The sequence below is a fragment of the Grampus griseus genome (genome assembly GCF_964374135.1).
Source record: "Grampus griseus genome assembly, chromosome: 1".
Classification (NCBI taxonomy): Eukaryota; Metazoa; Chordata; class Mammalia; order Artiodactyla; family Delphinidae; genus Grampus; species Grampus griseus.
Genome location: NC_139017.1, coordinates 48,366,666 through 48,386,596, shown reverse-complemented (window position 1 = coordinate 48,386,596; position 19,931 = coordinate 48,366,666). Strand labels below are relative to the sequence as shown.

The 19,931-nt window shown below is 51.5% G+C and overlaps 1 protein-coding gene across 6 annotated transcripts in view; it reads left to right on the top strand.

The window, feature by feature from the left end:
* Positions 1-392: 392 nt before the first annotated feature.
* Positions 393-19,931, top strand: part of NFASC (neurofascin) — a gene marked incomplete at both ends in the record, with an annotated part of 69,803 nt that continues 50,264 nt past the window's right edge. For 3 of the 6 annotated variants that reach the window (XM_082658416.1, XM_082658414.1, XM_082658413.1), the window contains 6 exons: positions 408-498; positions 7,213-7,318; positions 9,091-9,287; positions 9,757-9,879; positions 13,005-13,175; positions 17,691-17,741. In XM_082658416.1, the coding sequence (XP_082514542.1) occupies positions 408-498; positions 7,213-7,318; positions 9,091-9,287; positions 9,757-9,879; positions 13,005-13,175; positions 17,691-17,741 (739 nt within the window). Of the gene's footprint in view, positions 499-6,574; positions 6,593-7,212; positions 7,319-9,090; positions 9,288-9,756; positions 9,880-13,004; positions 13,176-17,690; positions 17,742-19,931 lie in introns of all 6 variants that reach the window. The other 3 variants (XM_082658412.1, XM_082658411.1, XM_082658415.1) reach the window with 3 other exon arrangements.

Sequence of the window (19,931 nt, the reverse complement as noted above, 5' to 3'; positions counted from 1 at the left end):
CTGGTTCTCCACAGGGGGTGGTTTTGCCCTCCAGGGGACAGTTGTCAATATCTAGAGACGTGTTTTGATTGGAGGCAGGAGTGAGCTCTACTGGCATCTAGTGGGTAGAGGCCAGGAATGCTGCTCAACGTGCTACAATACCCAAGACAGTTCCCCACACAGAGAATCACTGGGTCCCCAGAGTCAATAGTGCAAGGTTAAGAAACCCTGTATTGGAACATAGGTCTCTATCCAAGGGGACCCTTGAGTCCTCGAGGCCCTGTAGGATTGCTGGAGCAAACCAAGAGTTCAAGAAAAACTCACCTGTCATCACATTTCTTTCCACAGCTGAGCTCTGTCCGGGAGGCCCAGTTACAGCGGCTGGAGGCTGTGGGCCAGGGAGCAGGGAGCGAGGCCCAGTGCTCAGGATGGCCAGGCAGCAGCCACCGCCCTGGGTCCACACAGCCTTCCTCTTCTGCCTGCTCAGCCTCAGCGGGGCCATCGAGATTCCCATGGATCGTGAGTCCTGCGCTGTCCTCTTTTATTCTCCTGATTTGTGGCAGAGGAATTGGAGGGTAGGGAAGGTCAGGGGAGAGTGAAGACCATTCAGAGATGTTTGGGGATGGGGAAGCAGTGGCTTCTGGATTCAGAGCTGGGTTTCCCTCCGAAGAATCGATGCAGGTGGCCTCATACTTGGGGACCTGAGTCCTTGAGTCGCAGTGCCGTCTCTCAGGGCCATGGCTGCGAGGATGGCTGCCTGCAGCCTGCTGAGTGGGACCAGAGCCGGCAGAGTTTGGAAGTCTAGTGTCACTGGGGAGTTCTTCCCTCCACACCCCTCCCTCGGCCCTCCGTCGTCTTGACTTACCTATCGAAGTGGAGTTTCCAGGGGCCGAGCGTGGTGGACAGCTCTTATTTGCCTTTCTCATATGTCCAGGTCCTCTTGGCTGAAGTGATGAGGGGGACAGATGGCCTGGGAGGGTTGAGAAGGAGATTACTTCTGCAAAAGACTGTGGCTAAATGAGACATTAAAATAGAGCCCCATTATAATGTCACCGTGGGAGAACCAGGCATGGATTCCTTCTGTTTCTTTTCAACTTTCCCATGGTAAAGTTGAAAAGTAAAATCCATGGCATCTGTTTACCATGGTGGGGGAATTATTCGGCCATCAGGATCATAAGTAAAGCTTAAAATGCTGATCTAATAGCCATGTCTCCAGCAACCGTATCTGGTGTTGCATTCATAAATGGCCCGTTGACTGGCAGCCATGCTCCTTGGCTCTGCATTTAGATGTGTACCACCTTTGCCACAATTCTGACACTTTTGCCAGAAAGTCTTGGCATCCCAGTGCTATGAGGTAGACATACCACCTCTGTCCCCTGTTCCCTGCTTCTAGGAATAGATGGGGCCCACGTGTTGCCAGCATTGACTTGGGCTCTCTCCAGGTGACAGGTGTCTGGGGAGGGGTGAGAGAGTGATATAGCCTCCAAGAAGTCCCCACTGAGCTCTCCAAAACCAGCCGCTGGGGCCTGGAATTAGCACAGCTTGGAGAAGAGTTGCAGGTATCTCTGCTCCCCGCCCCCGACTTCACCAGTAATAGTTGCTCAGAGGAGTGGGTGCTTCTGGACGGAGGAGGCCAGGAGAAACTCTAAGCTGGACCCTGAGCAAGATGGACAAGGTCCCTACTGCCCTCCCTATGGCCCCAACGTGTGTATGTGTGTACTTGTGTACATGTGTGTGTGTGTGCGCACTCGCACGCACGCACTTAGGGAGGGAGGGAGAGGGGAGTTGTAAAGGGGACTGTTCCCATGGAGACCATCTGCACTGCTGGCTCAAGGATAGTTTCTCATTAACAGTCCCAGGCAGATAGTCTAATAAGAAGCATGATAAGGCCTCGTCCTTGGAGAGGAGAGGGGCTGCAGAGGAAATTGCGTTATGAAGGAAGTGGTGAAGGCTCATTTCTCTTCTGCCGCTTCTCCTCACTCACCTGCCACTTTGATCCCCGGGGCTGGTGGGTGAGGGGTTCCTGCAAGGTGAACCTGTAAACAGATGGCTTTGATGTCTGTGTTAGGAATCTGGAGTCCTAAAGCTCAGCTGTGCCCCGGGCAGGACCCCCCCGCAGTCAGTCTCTCCAGAGCACCACCTGTGGGCCAGAGAGCTGCCAGGACCCTGAGGAGGGTCTGCAGGACCCCTTCCCATGTGTTCACGAGAACTCAGGTCCCTACTTGCTCAAGGTCACACAGCAAACGGGTGATGGACTCATGGAAAGAACCCAGGCCTCTTGGATCCCCAGTCTGGCACAACATGCCGCACCCCTACCTCTGGTAATCTGCCCCCTTTTAGCTCCTCTTGGAGCCCCCATTATTCTCCCTGGAGTAGCAGCTGCTGTGTGCTTAATAGAGAGCTAAGAGCTCTCCAGGCATCATCTCCCATGATTGTCACAGCGAATCCATGAAGTAGGTATTATCCTTAGCTGACAGGTTAGAAATCTGAGGAGCAGAGAAACAAAGCTGTTTTCTCCTGCTCATAGTGGCGGGGCCAGTGTTCCTCTGAATGAAGAGGTGAGTCCTTCTGCAAAGCCACTCCCAGTGCCCTGGGCTGTGCACTCCTGGCGCAGCTGCTGGAGCCTGCCTCATACATACTTGTGCCTCCCTGGTTGCTGCAGGCACAGTGGCCGTGGCGACGTCTCCAGACTGAGTCTACAAAAGCTGAATGCAAGGCAAGAGTGAGGCAAGCCCTTCGGAGAATACCCAGTTGCCATGGGAAGAAGTCCTCTTCAGCCAGGACTTTCCCTCCCCCTGGGCCCAGGATAGACGCCCCCCAGATTATCTGAGCCCATCCTTCCATCTCACCCTGGGCTGAGCCCCAGTGGAATGGGCTGGGGAAAGATCGGGCTTTCTCCCCTCCACCCCCAGCTTTATTGAGATATTATTGACATATATGTCAATTTAAGGTGTACAACTCGATGATTTGATGCACATACACAGTAGGAAATGGTCACCAGAATAGGGTGAATTAACACATCCGTCTCCTCACATAGTTACCTTTTTGTGTGTGTGGTGATAACTTTGAAGATCTCTCATAACAATTTACAAGTATATAGTACAGTACAGTTAATTATCGTTGCCATGCTGTACATGAGATCCTCAGAACTTATCCATCTTGTAGCTGAAAGTTTGTGCCCCTTGGCCAGCATCCCCCTACTTGCCCCACCCCCGGCCCCTGGCAACCACCATCCTACTCCCTATTTCTTTCAGTTTGACTTTTTTAGATTCTACATATAAGTGAGAACACACAGTATTTGTCTTTCTCTGACTTATTTTCACTTAGCATAATGACCTCAGGGTCCATCCATGTTGTTGCAAAAGGCAGGAGAGGTATCTGCACCCCCATGTTCATGCAGCATTGCTCACAATAGCCAACGGGAACCACCTCAGATCAGGCGCTCGTAACTTTCTCTGTGTGTTGGCTGGAAGGGACTGAGGGGCTCAGGCCAGAGGCTCCCCGGCCCGGCGTGCCCTCCACTCGCTTCCCCTTTGCGAGGGCGTCGTCTGTGCCTTAAGGACCAGGGCGCTGCTTCTGCCCTGGGGAGCTTGGGTGCAGCAGCCTTCCTGGAACGGACCCCCGGGCCGAGGCACAATCCTTCATTGAACACTCGGCCTCCCGTTCCCACTGCTCTGCCAGCCGAGTCACATGTACCCCAACTCACCACCCCGAGCAGAACAGCATGACCTTTGGAAAAAGCAAAGGGTTGCCCCATCCACCGGAGTGATTTTGCCAGAAAAGTGAGTCTGCTGGCAGCTTGCCCCTCCGTCTCCCTCCCCACATCAAAGAACTCAGCATTTTTCTCCTAGGAACCCACAGAGGAGGGCCCTGGGGTAGGAGAAACACTTCCTCCTCACTGTCATCCCGGGCAGTGAGGCTGCAGGACACCTCAGCAAAGCACACACATATACACACACACTCCATTCTCCAAGGGATGACTGCTTTGGTGGTAGATATCAGAGCCAGGGAAAGAAAAGTGGTTCATGAATAAAGAAACCTTGCAGACTGGGCAGGCATCTGCCTCACCCCCTGCAGAGACCATTGGAAGACTTTTCCTCCCCCTTGGAAGTCAAAAGAGCAAATTCATTCTCCACTTGACATCGTCATCCAGCAACTTCCATAGAAGGAGAGAGGGCAAGTGGTGTGACACGGGGGGCAGGGGCGTTCCCGGGACTAGATGGGTCGCCTTTGTCCCTAGGAAGGCTGTCCTCGCTGTCTTCTCCCTGTGGCGGCATGTCCTCTGGGTTGATTGTGTCCCTGTAATAAACCCCTTGGTAGCACCATGGTGGCTGCAGATGTCATTACCTCTTTAGGCAAGTAGTTTCTCAGGAGGCCCCTGGCCTGACTTCAGTGTGGGGCTGGGGACAGCATCCTGAGCGTCTCCCCTCCCCCAAGCTCTGTCCAAAGTGTCGAGAACAGAGTGCCAAGACCCTACCAGACGAGCTCATCTCTCCGGCCAAGGATGGATTTGCAAAAAGAGCTCTCGACCAGCAGTGGGAGAGCTGATTCTCATTCCTATTCTGCAGCAAACTTCCTATGTGACCTTAACTGAGTGACTTCCCTTCCAAGAACCTGAGATTCCCTGGGCAACGTCTAGGGCTGTTTCCATTGAACTGGCCTTTATATAAAAGAAGCTGGAAGCCCATGTGGGCAAAGCAGATCCTTTGTCAGGCTTTCCATCCAGGGTGAGGCCAGAGTCCTCAAATGGATAGGAGGACCCAAGAGACGTCAACTGGGTCTGGAGTTGAAGAACCCAGGGGTCTGGGCTGGTTGTCAAAGGAGTAGGTCAGGTGTCAGCCCTGCTGCTCCGGACAATGGTCCCTTACCCCCAGCTCCCCCTCCCTGCCCAGCCCCACTGATTTTCCAGAATTACCTTTCTTGGGCCGTGGCAGGGAAATCATAGAGGGTGAAGATGCTGCAGTGGGGCGCTCCACAGAGCCTGTGTTCAGAAACCACAGATTTCTGCTGTTCCCCTGGACTTTTCTTTTCCTTTTTGTTTCCTGCCAGGGCTGCCCCAGGCACATGGTAAAGCAGATAAAATTTCTCTTCAGTGCCCGAACAGGCCACACAACCCTGGCCCAGTGAAAGAATTGTTTTGAACCTCTCCATAAGCCTTACTCTCAACACTTTCACTTCCTGATAGCACGTGTAGCAGGGCCCTCATCCCTGCTACCCTCCGTCTCCCCTCTCTGTCTCCCTTCTCTCTCCTGTGGCTCCTGTTGCATCTCTTAGTCCCGTCTTAACTCTGCCTTCTCCAGGCCGCCCCCTCTCTGAGCCCCTAAACTCCCCTTGCATAGCTCACTGCGGTCAAGTCAGAAAGCTTTGAGGTCACCGTGCTCAGCCTTCCCCCAGGAAGCGATCACTCGGAAAAGGTCAGCTCACAACACCGGCAGTGTCTGACATCCCCACCAGCATGAAATAAGAATGGCATACAGAAATATAATCATGTAATATATATATTGTATAATTGTAAGGGAGAAAGTTATAGCAACACATGTTCTCTTTTCTGCAGACAAATTTTAACCAAGCCCTTCTCCCCCCCGAGAGTATACCCTCTAAAACCTCTGAAACCTTGCTATTCAAAGTGTGGTCCACAGACCACCAGCACCGCCATCACCAGGCTGCTTGTCAAAAAGGCAGAAGCTCAGACCCCGCCCAGACCTACTGAGTCAGAACCTGCATTTTAACCAGACCCCCCTGCAAGGTGATTCTCATGCTTCTCAAAGTGTGAGAAGCCCAAACCCCAAACATGCGCACACCTGTACATGAGCACATGCACATCTCAGGTGAGCGCCGGGGAAAATTTGTGCCACCTGCCTCTTTACCCTCTTTGTAAAAAGCACAGAAAGGAGTGGTGGGCTCTGCTTCATCCCCAGAGTTTTTCAGAAGCAGAGTTTCCCTAGAACAATATACTTCTGCCATGAGCAGACGACGATAATTCATCCGTCCCTCGAGTTTTCCAAAGGATGGCAAAGGAGGAGACCATGAGGAGAGAAGGTGCTTTCAGGTGTGAAAGAGAAGAAGGTGTAGAGGGAGGAGTGAGGCCTGTGGACCTGGCTGGGCCCTCGGGCTTCCCCCTGTAGCGGTGGTTCAGATCCACTCCTTCCCTGGTGCCCCCAGCCTCACCCTTGCACCCTTGGCTGAGGAACCCGCTTTTCTCGGGCGCATCTGGAGATGACAGGCTGCATCTTCGGACCCCAGCCTCTTCTGAGCAACATTGCCACTCCTGATGGGAGACATCCCTGGAGACGTCATCATTTGGTCAGAAGGTGGTCATTCTGCTCAACTGCACAGTCTGGTCTCCTGGGGGAGGCATCACCTTCTCCGTGAAGCACTTGCGGGTCTGTCCCCACCCCCGTTTGGCTATTCACGGAGTTCCGCAGCTGGGAGGAGACAGCCCGCACGCTGCCCTCCCCAGGCCTGCCTCGCCCTCTCCCTGTATGCTGGGGTGTGAGGCCACCTGGGCGATCAGTCGTGTCCGACCACAGATAACCGATAACCATTGTCTTCTTTTCTCCCCCCCTCACAATGCTAACCCATCGGGAACTAACAGCAAGCATTCAGAATGAGCGTAAGTCCCCTGGGTGCCTGTCTGCACTTGTGCCTCCGGGAGTTAGGAGGGCAGCAAGGAGGGGCGGGAAAAGGCCAGGGCGGAGATCCCTGGAGAACTTTGAAGTCCGGGACTCCAATGAGAGGAGCTGGCTCTTTAGCTGCAGACAAGTAAGTCCCTGGGAGGGCTTCTAGGGACTGAAGCATCTTTCAGCTCCAGCCTCACCACAGTTTGGCCAACTGTTGATCCTCCAGGGCTCAGAAGGTTCTGGAAATGGCCGCTAGGTTCTGGAAATCGAGCAGCTTTTGGCTCCTTTATTCATTCAACAAACATTTGTCAAGAACTGTTGTACGCTAGGCATCGTACTAAGCACTGGAGTACAAGAATGAGTAAAACAAAAGCCTGGCCTTCAGTTTCTCACAAAGATATTATGAGATCTTAAAGGGATTCTTCTTATGCTTAGTCCTTGACACACACCCCCTTTCCTGCAGCCCCGTTTAAGGAGCTGGGTCTCTAGAATGGGGCGCTGTTCACCCCCCGCTTGCCTGCTTGTCTGTGTGGCTCCTGAAGCTCTTAATTTCAGCCGCTCCCCAAGGGCAGGTCCCTGCAGCCCTGACTGCCCACTGTGTGTGCCGTTGCAGTGTCCCAGCCCCCAACCATCACCAAGCAGTCAGTGAAGGAGCACATCGTGGATCCCCGCGATAACATCTTGATTGAGTGCGAAGCAAAAGGGAACCCTGCCCCCAGGTGAGTGTACTGGCAGGTAAATCCAAGCTGGGTGGAGGGAAAGGGGCCTGCGAATAGGGCATTTAAACCGTCCCCTTCCGCCTGGGTCTGATGATAGTTGAAGCAGCTGAGAAATTAACTGTATCCATTCAAAAAGTGTCCATTAGGCACCCACAGGTAGAAGGTACAATTTGGATAGCCAGGAAATTTAGCTGATGAGGACACTGGGGGCCAGAAAACTCAACTGGCTTAAGTTCACGCCAAAAAGCCAGGACTAGGTATTAAGTTTTCCGACTTTGAGTCAAACATTCTTCCCACTGCCTATGTTCCCAGCAGCCACCCCATGCTTAGGTTATAGGAAGTTCCTCTTCAGGCTAACTTGAGTCTTTCATTCTGAGCTCGTCTCTACTTATTTATGTGCACATCAGGATCACATGAGGTGTCAGCAGACATGAGTTGCAAGCCTGCTGTGCCAGGCTCTGTGTTAGATGTTCCTCACACTGTCTGTTCAAACACCTCACTGCCGTTTGGGGAAGGACTCGTGTCCTGGTGAAGAGGCCGTAAAGTGGAGGCACAGAGATGTGAAGTACCCGATCCCAGGCCTCTGACTGCCCAGGCCAGGTTCGTTTCTACCAAGTGATAAGCGTTGGTGATAAGGATGCAGGACGCGTCCACCACCTTCAAAACAGCATCCACAGGCCGGAGCTTTCAGGAGCCTCATGCTGGATTCAGACCCAGATGTGACAGGCCCCCATGTAGAGTGTGTCTGTCAGCAGGAGAAATGAGGCGGGTGGAGCCTGCCTCAGGTGTGTGGCATCTTGCTTCTGCCTCCCTCCCCGGGTGTGCCTGAGATGGTCTGGCCCAGAGCTGTGAGCCCGGGAGCAAGCAGGGCCTCTCTTGCCCATGACGGGAGAAGCAGGAGTCACCCTGAAAAGTCAGGCAGGGCACTGGTGACCTTGCTTCTGAGGTTTGGTCTTTCTTCCACGGTCCTTCGCAGGAACAATGACTCTGAGACACCGAGCAGCCGCTATGGCTCCTGCTTCTTTTACTTAAGTCCTGGGCAGCTGCAGACACATGTCCCCCCAGGAGAAGCAGGGATGTTCTAGTCTCTCCACCCCGGGGCTCAGTCTTATTAAGGCTGCTCTTTCTTTCAAAATTGCTCCTCCCGAAATGTACAGCCACCGTTTTATAATCTGCATCCACTGATCTCTTCATAATCAGTGGATCTTTAATCTTTATAATCTGCATCCAAGATCTCTTACCTATGCAGTGGCATAGGTAACCCGGGCCATTTCGATTATCAAGTAGAAGACACAGGAGGAACAGGGCTGGCTCTCGCTGATGTGTTCCGGTCACAGGGAATAGGAATTTGGGTTTGCATTCCTAGTCGGAGGCTGGGAATGCTTGGGGGTGGAAGTCGCAGCTGACTCTGGATTTAAAAACTCAAAATTGCTGCCTACTCCTCTAAAGAGCACAGCCCCCAGGGGCTACTTGGTATCTGTCACTTAGAGCCATGACTACCAGCCTGGGTTGGGTAAAACTACTAATGTCAGGGACCTGCCCCAGGGGTTCACCTGGGTGGGACCCGGGTCCTGGCATTTTATCAGGCATTCCAGCAGGTCCTGCTGCTCAGCCAGGGCTGGGACCCATTGCTCTGGAGGAGCAGTTATGGGCCTGAGTCAGCGTCTAGGGCCCTGAGATTCTGACCTGGAGCTCAGAGCCTGGAGCCCACCCTGCTGCTCTTCGCTGTCCCTGCCCACCCCCCTCCAACCCACCCCCTTCATTGTCCACAGCTTCCACTGGACTCGCAACAGTAGGTTCTTCAACATCGCCAAGGACCCCCGGGTGTCGATGAGGAGGAGGTCTGGTACCCTGGTGATCGACTTCCGCAGTGGTGGGCGGCCAGAGGAGTATGAGGGGGAATACCAGTGCTTTGCCCGCAACAAGTTTGGCACGGCCCTGTCCAATAGGATCCGCCTGCAGGTGTCCAGTGAGTGCATGGGGCAGGCCCAGGATGCCCTGGGTCAGTGGAGGGCAGGGCATGGAGGGTCATTCCAGAAGGGTTGCCCCACCCTTGTCCTGCAGGTACCTTGGTGCCCCACGTGTCCTGCTTGCTTTTCTGCCTCTGAGCAGGGGTTCACCTCCCCCAACTCAAAAAGATTCCTTGGAAAAGAAGTTTCCAAAACGGTCGTGAACAACTTCACTGGCCACTCCGGGCGCAGGGCGGGGAAGGAGAAGAGGCTTTAAGGATGTGCATCCAGTCACATGAAATAGGCCTCTCCCGCCTTTCCAGGGCTGCGCCTCGCTTGGACTCACAGGCCCCGTTCCTCTCTCATGCCTCCCTTGTTCTCCCATTTCCTCCTCTCTTTGCCCTCCTTGCGTGCCAGCCTCTAACCCTGCTCCTTGCCCCAGCCCAGCCACTACTCTCATCGGATCCTCCTTTGTCTGTTTCTCCCTAGAATCTCCTCTGTGGCCCAAGGAAAACCTAGACCCTGTCGTCGTTCAAGAAGGTGCTCCCTTGACGCTCCAGTGCAACCCCCCACCTGGACTTCCGTCCCCAGTCATCTTCTGGATGAGCAGCTGTAAGTCTTGGGGGCCTGGTGTTTTATTTCTCTTTTAATCTTAGGGAGTGTTAAATGGGGAGGGGTCTTCCCAAGGCTAGACGACCTTGACTTGTGAGAAGCAGATATAAGGTGGCCATGTGGCAGAGGACACCGGCTTTGCAGAGAGAGGTTGCTAGGGCTCACTCTTTAGCCTGGCTGCTATTAGCTGTGTGATCTTGAACAAGCTGCTTAACATCTCTGGGCCTCAGTTTCCTCCTCTGGAAAAAATAGGGCTGGTAATCGTACTTATCTAATAGAATTATTGTAAGGATAAATGAGTTAATACATCCAAAGTGCTTAGAACAGGGCCAGACACACAATAAGTGCTCAGTAATATTTGTGAGGATTAAAAAGAGGAAGAGCAAAAGGAATGGGACGGAGGAGAAACTGGTTTTCAGTCGGCCAATTGAAGGCAGGTTGAAACCAAGCCTCCTCTTTCAGTCTTTGGTGCAGCTGGATTTACTCTGATTCACTCTTCTTGTAGGACGGAAGCGGGATTCAGGAATGAAACTTCTGATAAAGGAGTGATGGGGAGACAGGATGTTTGGAGTCGGGGACAGAGTACATCATTCAGAGCTTGTCCTGGCTCAGTTTTGGGCAGAGGCTCACTTAACTGCTCTGGACCGATGTTTATTCCTGTGTTTTCAGTCAAATAAAGGGAGAGGGCATTATGAAGATGGATAGAAGACTGCTATCTATCTGAGCATCATCCTGGCTTCCTTCCTCCCTCCCTCCCTTCCTGAATACCTCCCATCCCCTCCTTCCCCTCCTCCTTCCCTATCTATCCATCCTTTCATCAATCTATAGATACTCCTCCCTGTCACCCATCATTCTCTCCATCCCTGAATTTTTTTTTTAATATTTATTTGATTTATTTGGCTGCGCCGGGTCTTAGTTGCGGCACGTGGGATCTTCTTTGCCACGTGCGGGATCTTCCTTGCAGCATGCGAACTCTTAGTTGCGGCATGTGGGCTCTAGTTTCCTGACCAGGGATCGAACCTGGGTCCCCTGCACTGGGAGTGTGGAGTCCTAGCCACTGGACCACCAGGGAAGTCCCCATCTCTGAATTCTTATTAGCCTGCTTCCGAAAGAGGCTGCTTTCAATTGTTTTGTGAGGTGAGGATGGCTTTGTGCTCAATCATTGTTCCTGCCTTGCCTCATCACTGTGAGTATATGTGGGCGACAGGCTGGAGGGTTGGTTTGTTAGCTAACAGTTCAGACTCTCCTCTCATCCCCCCCATCACACCAAGTTGTGTCCATGCTATCTCCTGAGCAAATCTCATGGCCCTCCTCTTTCCATCCTCTCTAGCATCTACCCAGCACAGGCCACCGTCAGCTTTTCCCTGGGTTAGAGTAATCATCTGTACCTGGCCTCCCCTGTCTTTCTAAAAATGTAAAACTGATTCATTCATGCTCAGAGTCCTTCACTGCCTCCTCATCACTGCCCATAAAGCCCAGACCCCTTTCCCTGGCACACAGCTCCTGACGTGGTCCCCTCTGACTCTCCAGCCCTCCCCCTACCCCCTGCCTCTCCCCACCCCCACTCCCCTGCTCAGGCTGTGGATTCTTAGCATTAGCACACACTGTTCCTGCTGCTTAGAAACCACTTAGGTCCTTTCCCTTCTGCCTGGTAAATGTCATGCAGCCTTCAAGTGTCAGCTCAAGCCCCAGAATGGACTGGGTGCTCCTTCTCTCAGCTCATCCCGTTCTCATCTGGGGCTTCCCACGCACCACACTGCATTGCATTTATCTGCTGTCTCTTCTACTAGACCGAAGGTGCTTTGAGGGTAGGAACTGTCTTTCTTTCTTTTTTTTTTTTTTTTCTTTGTGGTACACGGGCCTCTCACTGTTGTGGCCTCTCCCGTTGCGGAGCACAGGCTCCGGACGCGCAGGCTCAGCGACCATGGCTCACGGGCCCAGCCGCTCCGCGGCACGTGGGATCTTCCCGGATCGGGGCACGAACCCATGTCCCCTGCATCGGCAGGCGGACTCTCAACCACTGCGCCACCAGGGAAGCCCGGAACTGTCTTTCTTATCTGTCTTTCAGCAGTGCCTAGCACAGTGCCTGACACCTACAGTAAATCTTTGATAAATGAATTGAAAAGCTCACCAGCCCATCATTGGAAAGTTGGCATCATTAACCTTTAAGAAATGCTTTAAGAAATGGTGATTTGATAAACAACAAGGTCCTACTGTATAGCACAGGGAACTATATTCAATACCTTATAATAACCTATAATGGAAAAAGAATCTGACAAAGTATTTTATATATATATATATAAACTGAATCACTTTGCTGTATACCTGAAAGTAGCACAACATTGTAAAATAAATAAATAAATAAAATAGAACCACTTTTCAAGAGAAAAAAAAGAAGAAATGGTGACTTGAGAAACAATCGTCAGGGATGAGAATGAGATACCTGTGAGCAGTCAGCCTTATTAAGTATATTTTTTTAAACCTAACAGCCTAGAAACCTGATCATTTGAGTTTACAGATGCAGTGCTTGAAAGAAACGTAGATTATGTTGTCAGCATTCTCAGCCACTCCTATGATGTCATTAATTCTAAAAAGCACACATTTTCATATTTTAACATCTCTAAAATTGGAAGGTGTCCTAAAATTGTTGGTATGCATCGTTGATTGGTATACCTCTTACAATTATAATTGGTGGTGCTTTTTCTTTCTTGGGGATGAGTAGACGTTTAAAAAATAAAACAGGTGAACTTGACTCCCAGTTTGGGGAGCATCTGAAGGATTGTGTTTCCTCCCTCTGGCCTCGGAGCCAGTCAGATCTTTTGTGGCATGAACAGGAGATAGAAAAGCATGGTCACGGAGCCTGAGCATGGTGGGCAGGCAGGTCTGAATCGAAATCCTACTCCCCTCTCACTGCTTTTGCGACCCAGATCATGTTAAATCCTCTGCTTTCTTATCCTTAAAATGGGAATAAGCCCTGCCTCAGAGTTGAAAGGGTTAAATCAAATAATGTCAAGCTCCCAGCCCCCACCTGGTCCTCTGTAGGTGCTCAATTACCAGAACTATGATGATTTTTATTACTGTTATCGTTACTGCTAACCTCCCACTGTACCTCTGCTTCCTTATAGCCATGGAGCCCATCACCCAAGACAAGCGTGTCTCCCAGGGCCATAACGGAGACCTGTATTTCTCTAATGTGATGCTGCAGGACATGCAGACGGACTACAGCTGCAATGCCCGCTTCCACTTCACCCACACCATCCAGCAGAAGAACCCATTCAACCTCAAAGTCCTTACCAGTAAGTGCAGGCCCCTGCCCGGGGCTGGGAGCTGGGGGCTGGGGGCAGCAGCCCGCTGAGCCCAAGCGGCCCCTGGCACCTGGGTCTGGGAAGAGCCTTGTCCCCAATCTTGACCTAGAAATCCTTGCAGCTCATTGTGCCTGAGTGACTTTAGCTGCTGTTCAGCCACATCTCTTGATTCTGGAGCCTTGAGTTAAACTTGGTCCTACTCCACACCAGCGCTTCTCAAATTTTGGTGGAATCAGAATCACCTGGCGGGCTTCCCTGGTGGCGCAGTGGTTGAGAATCTGCCTGCCAACGCAGGGGACACGGGTTCGAGCCCTGGTCTGGGAAGATCCCACATGCCACAGAGCAACTGGGCCCATGAGCCACAATTACTGAGCCTGCGCTTCTGGAGCCTGTGTTCCGCAGCAACGGAGGCCGCGATAGTGAGAGACCCGCGCACCGCGATTAAGAGTGGCCCCCGCTTGCCGCAACTAGAGAAAGCCCTCGCACAGAAACGAAGACCCAACACAGCCATAAATAAATAAATAATTTAAAAAAAAAAAAAGAATCACCTGGCAAACTTGGCACCCGTACCTAAGCCTAGCCCTCTCCTGCCCGGCAGTCTGGGGCCTCTTTGGTCTTCATTGGTTCTCCAGGTGTTTAGGGACACACCACAATTTGAGAAGCACTACTGTAGGTGGTCATCCACCATCGCTCTCATGCAGCCAGCTTGATTATTTCTAGTCTTTGTTTGGTTATCTTTATTTCTAGAATAAAGCAACAGTATGGAATATCCACATTAGTGAGTACAGCGAAATGAATTGTGTTTGATTCTGTAATAAGTATATGCTGGACCATGTGGAGTCTCTGTGTTTAAAAGTTGCAGGTTTATCTTTTAGTTTTATTTGTTTTCAGTTTTATTCCCTGATTCTGTTTGGCTGGTATCAGAGTGAATCAGCATTTCCTGACCCATTTTAGCATTGTGACCCTCCACCAGGAGAGAAAGAAGACAGGTCAGAGAGACACTTTTTTTGCCAGGTGCCAGCCGGCCTGAAGCTTTGGCTGCAAAGTCCTCAGCCTGCTCAGGACATTGAAAGTGGCTGTGTTGGTTTATACCATGGATTTGTAACTTGCCTTCTGTAGAAAAGCCCCCCATAGACCTTCGTCTGTCTGACCCAGCTCTGAGTGTTGTTTTCAATGCCAGGGGCAGAGACGGTCATGGGGGAGGCCAGGCAGAGGGCCCCACGTGGGCACGGGCAGTTTCCGCAGGTCGAAGGAAAGAGGCTGAGCCCTGGCTTCCCGGAGCGCCCCCCGGAAGTGGGTGGGTGGTTGATGACGCCTCCTGGGTGGGCACAGGCGGTGGGGGAGAGGCGCGGGTGAGCTCACCCCTCGGTCAGGACAGGTGGGCTCTTCTCTCCCCACCAGTTCCTGCTAGTGACGGGAACCCCTGGTGCTGAGAGTCAGCCCTGCCCCACGCTCCGTCTCCACCGCAGCACGGAGGGGGACCCACAAGAAGCAGCGTCCCTTCCGTTCCCCTTCTCCTGTTGTGGTCCTTTTCTTTCTTCCTTTCTCTTCATGTTCTTCCCTTTTCTTTTTCACTTCCTTCTTCACTGTTTCGCCTCCCTCTTTCTTTCTCTCTTCTTTTCCCCTCTCATCTTTCTCTCTTTGAACCCCGTTTCACCCTCCTCTAATTCTCCCTCTCCTGCCTGTACAGCTCCCCACACACTGCTCTGAGTTGCCCGTGCTCTGGTAGCCAACACGATGGCCAGCAACCCAGGGACAAGCCCCCCTTGTTCCTGGCAGGGTCGCCCAGCTCCGATCCACTTGCTACCTGTTCCCTGGTTTTCTTATTCCGGACCCAGGCCCAGAGAGGACCCCTGCAAAGAAAGTTGGGTTGTCTGAGATGTCGCCTCAGTGCAGGGGCGATCGCCTGCCAGCTGGCTGAGCTGGGGAGGACAGTGTGGTCTGCCCAGGACCTCAGAGGGGCCTCCGGAGCCAGGACAGAGCAGGCAGCCTTGGGCAGTGGGAGAGACAGGAGTACGAAGAGCAAGATGCTCCCTGGATAGCCTTCAGTGCCATCACCTTGAAGTCTGCCTGCTGTTTGCGGACTGAGTCAGGGGACCATCTGCAGTCCTGAGCAGAGGCCCTCACTGTTACACGGGGTAGAAGCAGGGAGGTAGAGGTGGGGAAGAGCCTTCCTCTGTGGAATTAAGCAGCTGGAGATTTCAACAACATTTACAAGTTGAACTTTCCAGAAACATCCTTTTCCCTACCAGAGGAGGTAAGGGATGTTTGTTTCTGCTTCATTTCTGGGTCCCCTACTCCACTGAAATCGCTTTCCCCCAAATGCTGAGAAACCCCCTGGGTGATGGGAACAGAACCCTGTTGGCTTCCTGGAGTTCTCCCAAGGGCAGCTTTGGCCGGGAGCAAGTTCTGGGCATCCGAGCCAGCCCAGAATTGGGCACAGTTGCTTAAAATAACTCAGTTGTGCTCTCTCTGCTTTCCTGCCTGGAGAGGACACAAGCTTTTTCTTGTACCTTCAGAACCAGGTCTGGGGGTGGGAGACAAAACAGACAAGTTGGGACAGCTTCAAAGACTGTTCTCACCAGGGTTTTCTTTCACAGTCTGCCCATTGGGGAAGAAATACATCTCATCACAGCCCAGTTTTTATTACCTGCATTAAAGGAAGAAGAGAAAGGGATCTAATACCAAATACTGGGCAATATAAAGTCATTTTAAAATTTTGTTTTGGGATGCAGTCAAAGACAAACAGTGAAGTTGGAGTAACAAAGAGATGCCTGTCCCACTTTGTCCACACCACCCAGGCACCGGGCGCCTCCTGGGGACAAAAGGCAGCCGTGGTGAGGGAGGAGGGATGGCCCTGAGGCGGACGGTGGAGCGCTAACCCTGCTTCCTTCTAATGTCTGTCGTCTCAGGGACCTTCTTAAAGGAGTCAGAAAGTCTCCCTAAATCTCTCAGATGTGCTCCAGAATCCACAAACCAAGAGGTCAATCCTGAGCTTGGCCACTTCTGTTTCACCTGGTGGCACTGGGAGCATGAAGCAAGGGCCCTTTCACCTGTGTGTGCCCTGTCCTCCCCAGGAGGGGGACGTCACCACCCAAGGCCAGTTGCTGCCCCTCCCGCCCCTTTGCCACCCTGTCCCTTCTTTCCACTGCAGATCAGTTCCCACCTTTAGCTCCAGATAAACCCACGCCAGCTTCCCAAACGCAGGCTAGGTCTTTTACAACTTGCTCCATTTTAAAGGATGGTTCTGAATAATGAAACTCCTTCTAGCAGGTGTTAAGCAAATTTGCGATGCAGCGCAATGCGGGTCCCAGAAAAGAGCTCGCCTTGCCTCCCTGGCATGAGTGGTAACAGGATTTGATCTGTCTTCAAATATGCAAATGTTCTGGCAGCACCTCTCCCCCCTCAGGCAGCTGGGCTCAGTCCAGGCTTCTCAGGGCCGTCTGCTTGGCTTCCAGTTGGCTGTTCCACTCCCCACCCTCTGTTGGTACTGTCAAAACTTGAACCCAGTAGCTGGAAGGGGACAGTGATAGGAGAATGAAAATCTACTTAAGGATGTTGGCATGATGGGGCCCTATTCCAGAATGCCTTTTTCACTGAGGTTGAAATGCCCAAAGGTTTTAATTACGTAACGTTGGAGCCCACTGATGTTGTTCCTTAAGGAATGGCTTCATCCCAAGCTAGTCTAGAGAGCTCTGAACCTCTGTCTTCGTCTGCAGGCCTTTCCCTGTTCTAAGTGTAGAACTCACAGCTCACACTCTCTCCCCTGTCCCAGGCGGCCTTTCTAATCCTAAAATCTGAACCTCAGCCTGGCCGTCCCCACCTCCCTGGACCACTCCTCACCTCCTCAGAAGGAGGCCTTTCTGCCAACAGACACATCTCGGAGACCAGGGCGGTGCCCCCCTGGACAGGTTGGGGGGTGTTTGTTGCTGGTCAGCGCATGATTGCTGGACAATGCCAAGGGTCTCTCTGTCCCACTCTGTTGATGATCTGTTTCTCTCTGTCTTGTCCCCTCATTTACCTCCCACCCCTTGCAAGTTAACTTCTGCTCAGGTAGGGTTTTGCTCTTGCCCCAGGGCTCACTAACACTCCTTTCTCTTCAGCGACCCCAGGAGCTGGCCTGATCCAGAGTCCTGGGAACTGAGGATTTTGGTGGGAAAGAGTTGTTCCAGTTGCTGCGGGATACCACTAATTCTTATCTCATTTGTTTGAAAACATAGTAGGACCAAGCAATTAAAGGTCAAGCCTAATTTCTTTATTAAAAAAGAAACATTATTGCCTTCTTTTGCAGGATTTAACCTTTTCTTCCCTTTCGGGGGCTGTTTTGTGTTGCTTGTTCTTCACCAAGCCCATTTCCTTTCCAAATATGCTGTGTGTTTCCTTTGCAAAAGACCACTGGTGCTCCCTGGTTGTTTTGTGGCTTTGCATTTCTGTTGTTCTCTCCCGTTTATGCCTCCATGACCTCTCCGTGGTCCCTGTTTGCTCACCCTCTTTTGTTTATTGCAGACCACCCCTATAATGACTCGTCCTTAAGAAACCACCCTGACATGTACAGTGGTGAGTCGCCGTGGTAACCTTGGGAGTAACCTTGCCGGTCCTAACCCCAGTTTGCCTAACTTGACTGATACCATGCCATTAACTCACACTGGGTACCGAGTCTGACAGTTGGCCAGGTCAAGATACCAAGGCGCCACCTCTAGAGCGCTGCTCACGGGGAGGAAGGTGGCCAGCGTGGGAGGGGAGGTGCGAACCCTTCGAATGTGCCAGCCTCCAGTCTGAGTTCTGGACAAGTTGGTCAAGCCAGGGTAGGACTTCAAAAGAGCTTCTTGGAGGGTTCAGTAGAAACTTAGGAATCAGTGGTGGATGGATGGAGAATACCTGAGGATAGGGAGTTCCCACAGGCAGGAGGAAAGGGGAGGTCTCGTCTCTATCGGTGGTTTAAAGAACACAGAAAGCTTTGTAGTGTGTGCTTAGCTAGCTCTTAAGTGTCTGGATGTGAATTGCCTGCACTGGCCTCTAGCCTTAGTTACTGGGGTACCCTTTCACAGGTCCCATATCCCTTTAAAATCCATCTGGGAAATAGGAGGAAGAGTCTAGCTCTGAGTTCTCTTTCAAGGTAAGTATAAAAGAAGTTGGACCATCCACTGCAATCTATCACCTGGGTCTCTTCCCTGCTGTGGGAGTGCATGCAAATCCAGTGCCCATCCACCCACACATTTGCAAGTCATGGAATAATTTCCATGAGGCCTATTTCTAACTCGTCACACAACTGGTTGCTCAAGCTGATTAGTAGAGTAATTGGCTGTTTCCACACCTGAGCTACCCCCAGCCATGGCTCAAGAATGTCTTGTTTTCCTTGAGCAGCCAGAGGAATCCTCATTTGCTGGCTCTGGAGAGGCAGCTGGCTCCCATCATCAGTTATGCCTCGGAAGCTGAGGCTGCAGGTCCCCAGGGGGGTCATTGTGGGCTCAAATAGATAGGAAGTGTCTGTATTGTGATGTGCTAATATAAACAATGATCGGTGTCTGGACTCGGGGGTGGGAAGAGGGAGTGAGAGCCAGCGAGAGTGGCAAAGGCTTTAACTTGGCACCGGGCAACCAGAGCCACATTGAGATCCTGCCAAAGAGATTTACTGCCCGAGGAAGCAGGGGACCTTTGTTGGATTCGGGGCATTGTTTGTTTTCAAAATAATGGGGCCAACACCATTGTGTCAAGAGCCCCAGAGCATTGGTGTGGAATGTGCCTTTTTCTCAGTTGGACTCCGGGTAATCTGTTATGGAAGTATTCTTAAAGCTGGAGTCTATCAAAGCCAGAAGGTCTCTTAGAGGCTATCTGGTCCAAGCTCCTTGCTTTATATAAGACAAGCCACTGAGGGGGACATGCATATAGAGTTGTTTTATCAGTTATATAAGTTTAAGCGATTCCAGCCATTTAAACCAGTTTGTGACCAGTGGTAGATATTATTGTAAGTGAATAAGTAGGAGTTATAAGAACCATCCAGGGCTATGAAACCAAGCAAAACTCATAAGAGCTCAGAAGAAGATGGACCTCATCTCCTCAATCCAAGGCAGAGTGGGGCTGACCAAGTATGACCCCAGCTGGAAAGGGTATAAAGTCAAAGTGAGGTACATGTTGAACAAAGGACAGCTAACTTGAATGCTTCTAGAAAGAAACAGAAAGTGAAAAGAAAGGAAAGAAGATAAGGTCCTTCCTGAGTTCGGGGAGCTGGACAGAGAGACACAGTATGATGAACAGTACCCAGTACACCTCTGAACTTGGCTTTGAAGTATGCCTCTTTTGTAACAGTAGGGCCAGCCCATGGCTATACTTTGTCCTAGTGATCTCTATAGTGGTTTGGTATCCTCTGAACATATGCCAGATGCCCCCTGACCTGCTAAGTAGCAGGGGGAAGCTGGTCTGAAAATTGTAACTTGCCACTTAGGATTCATCCAGGAAAGGAGAAAGGGAGATAAGGATGTGTGCTGTGAGGCAGACTGCCTTGAATTAAACTCAGCCTCCAGGACATACCATTGAGTGACCTTGGGCAAGTCATTTAGTGTGTCAGACCTTTAATCTCCTCATCTGCAAAATGGGTGTATTACCTGCCCCGAAGGCTTGTTGTGAAGCTTAAACAGGATAATGTGCTTATGTTCCTAGTGTGGTGTCAGACACAGCAATGATTAATAAATGTTACCATTATCGGTGTTAAAGGCTTGGTGTTGACTATATCAAGTACAGTTGTTCTTT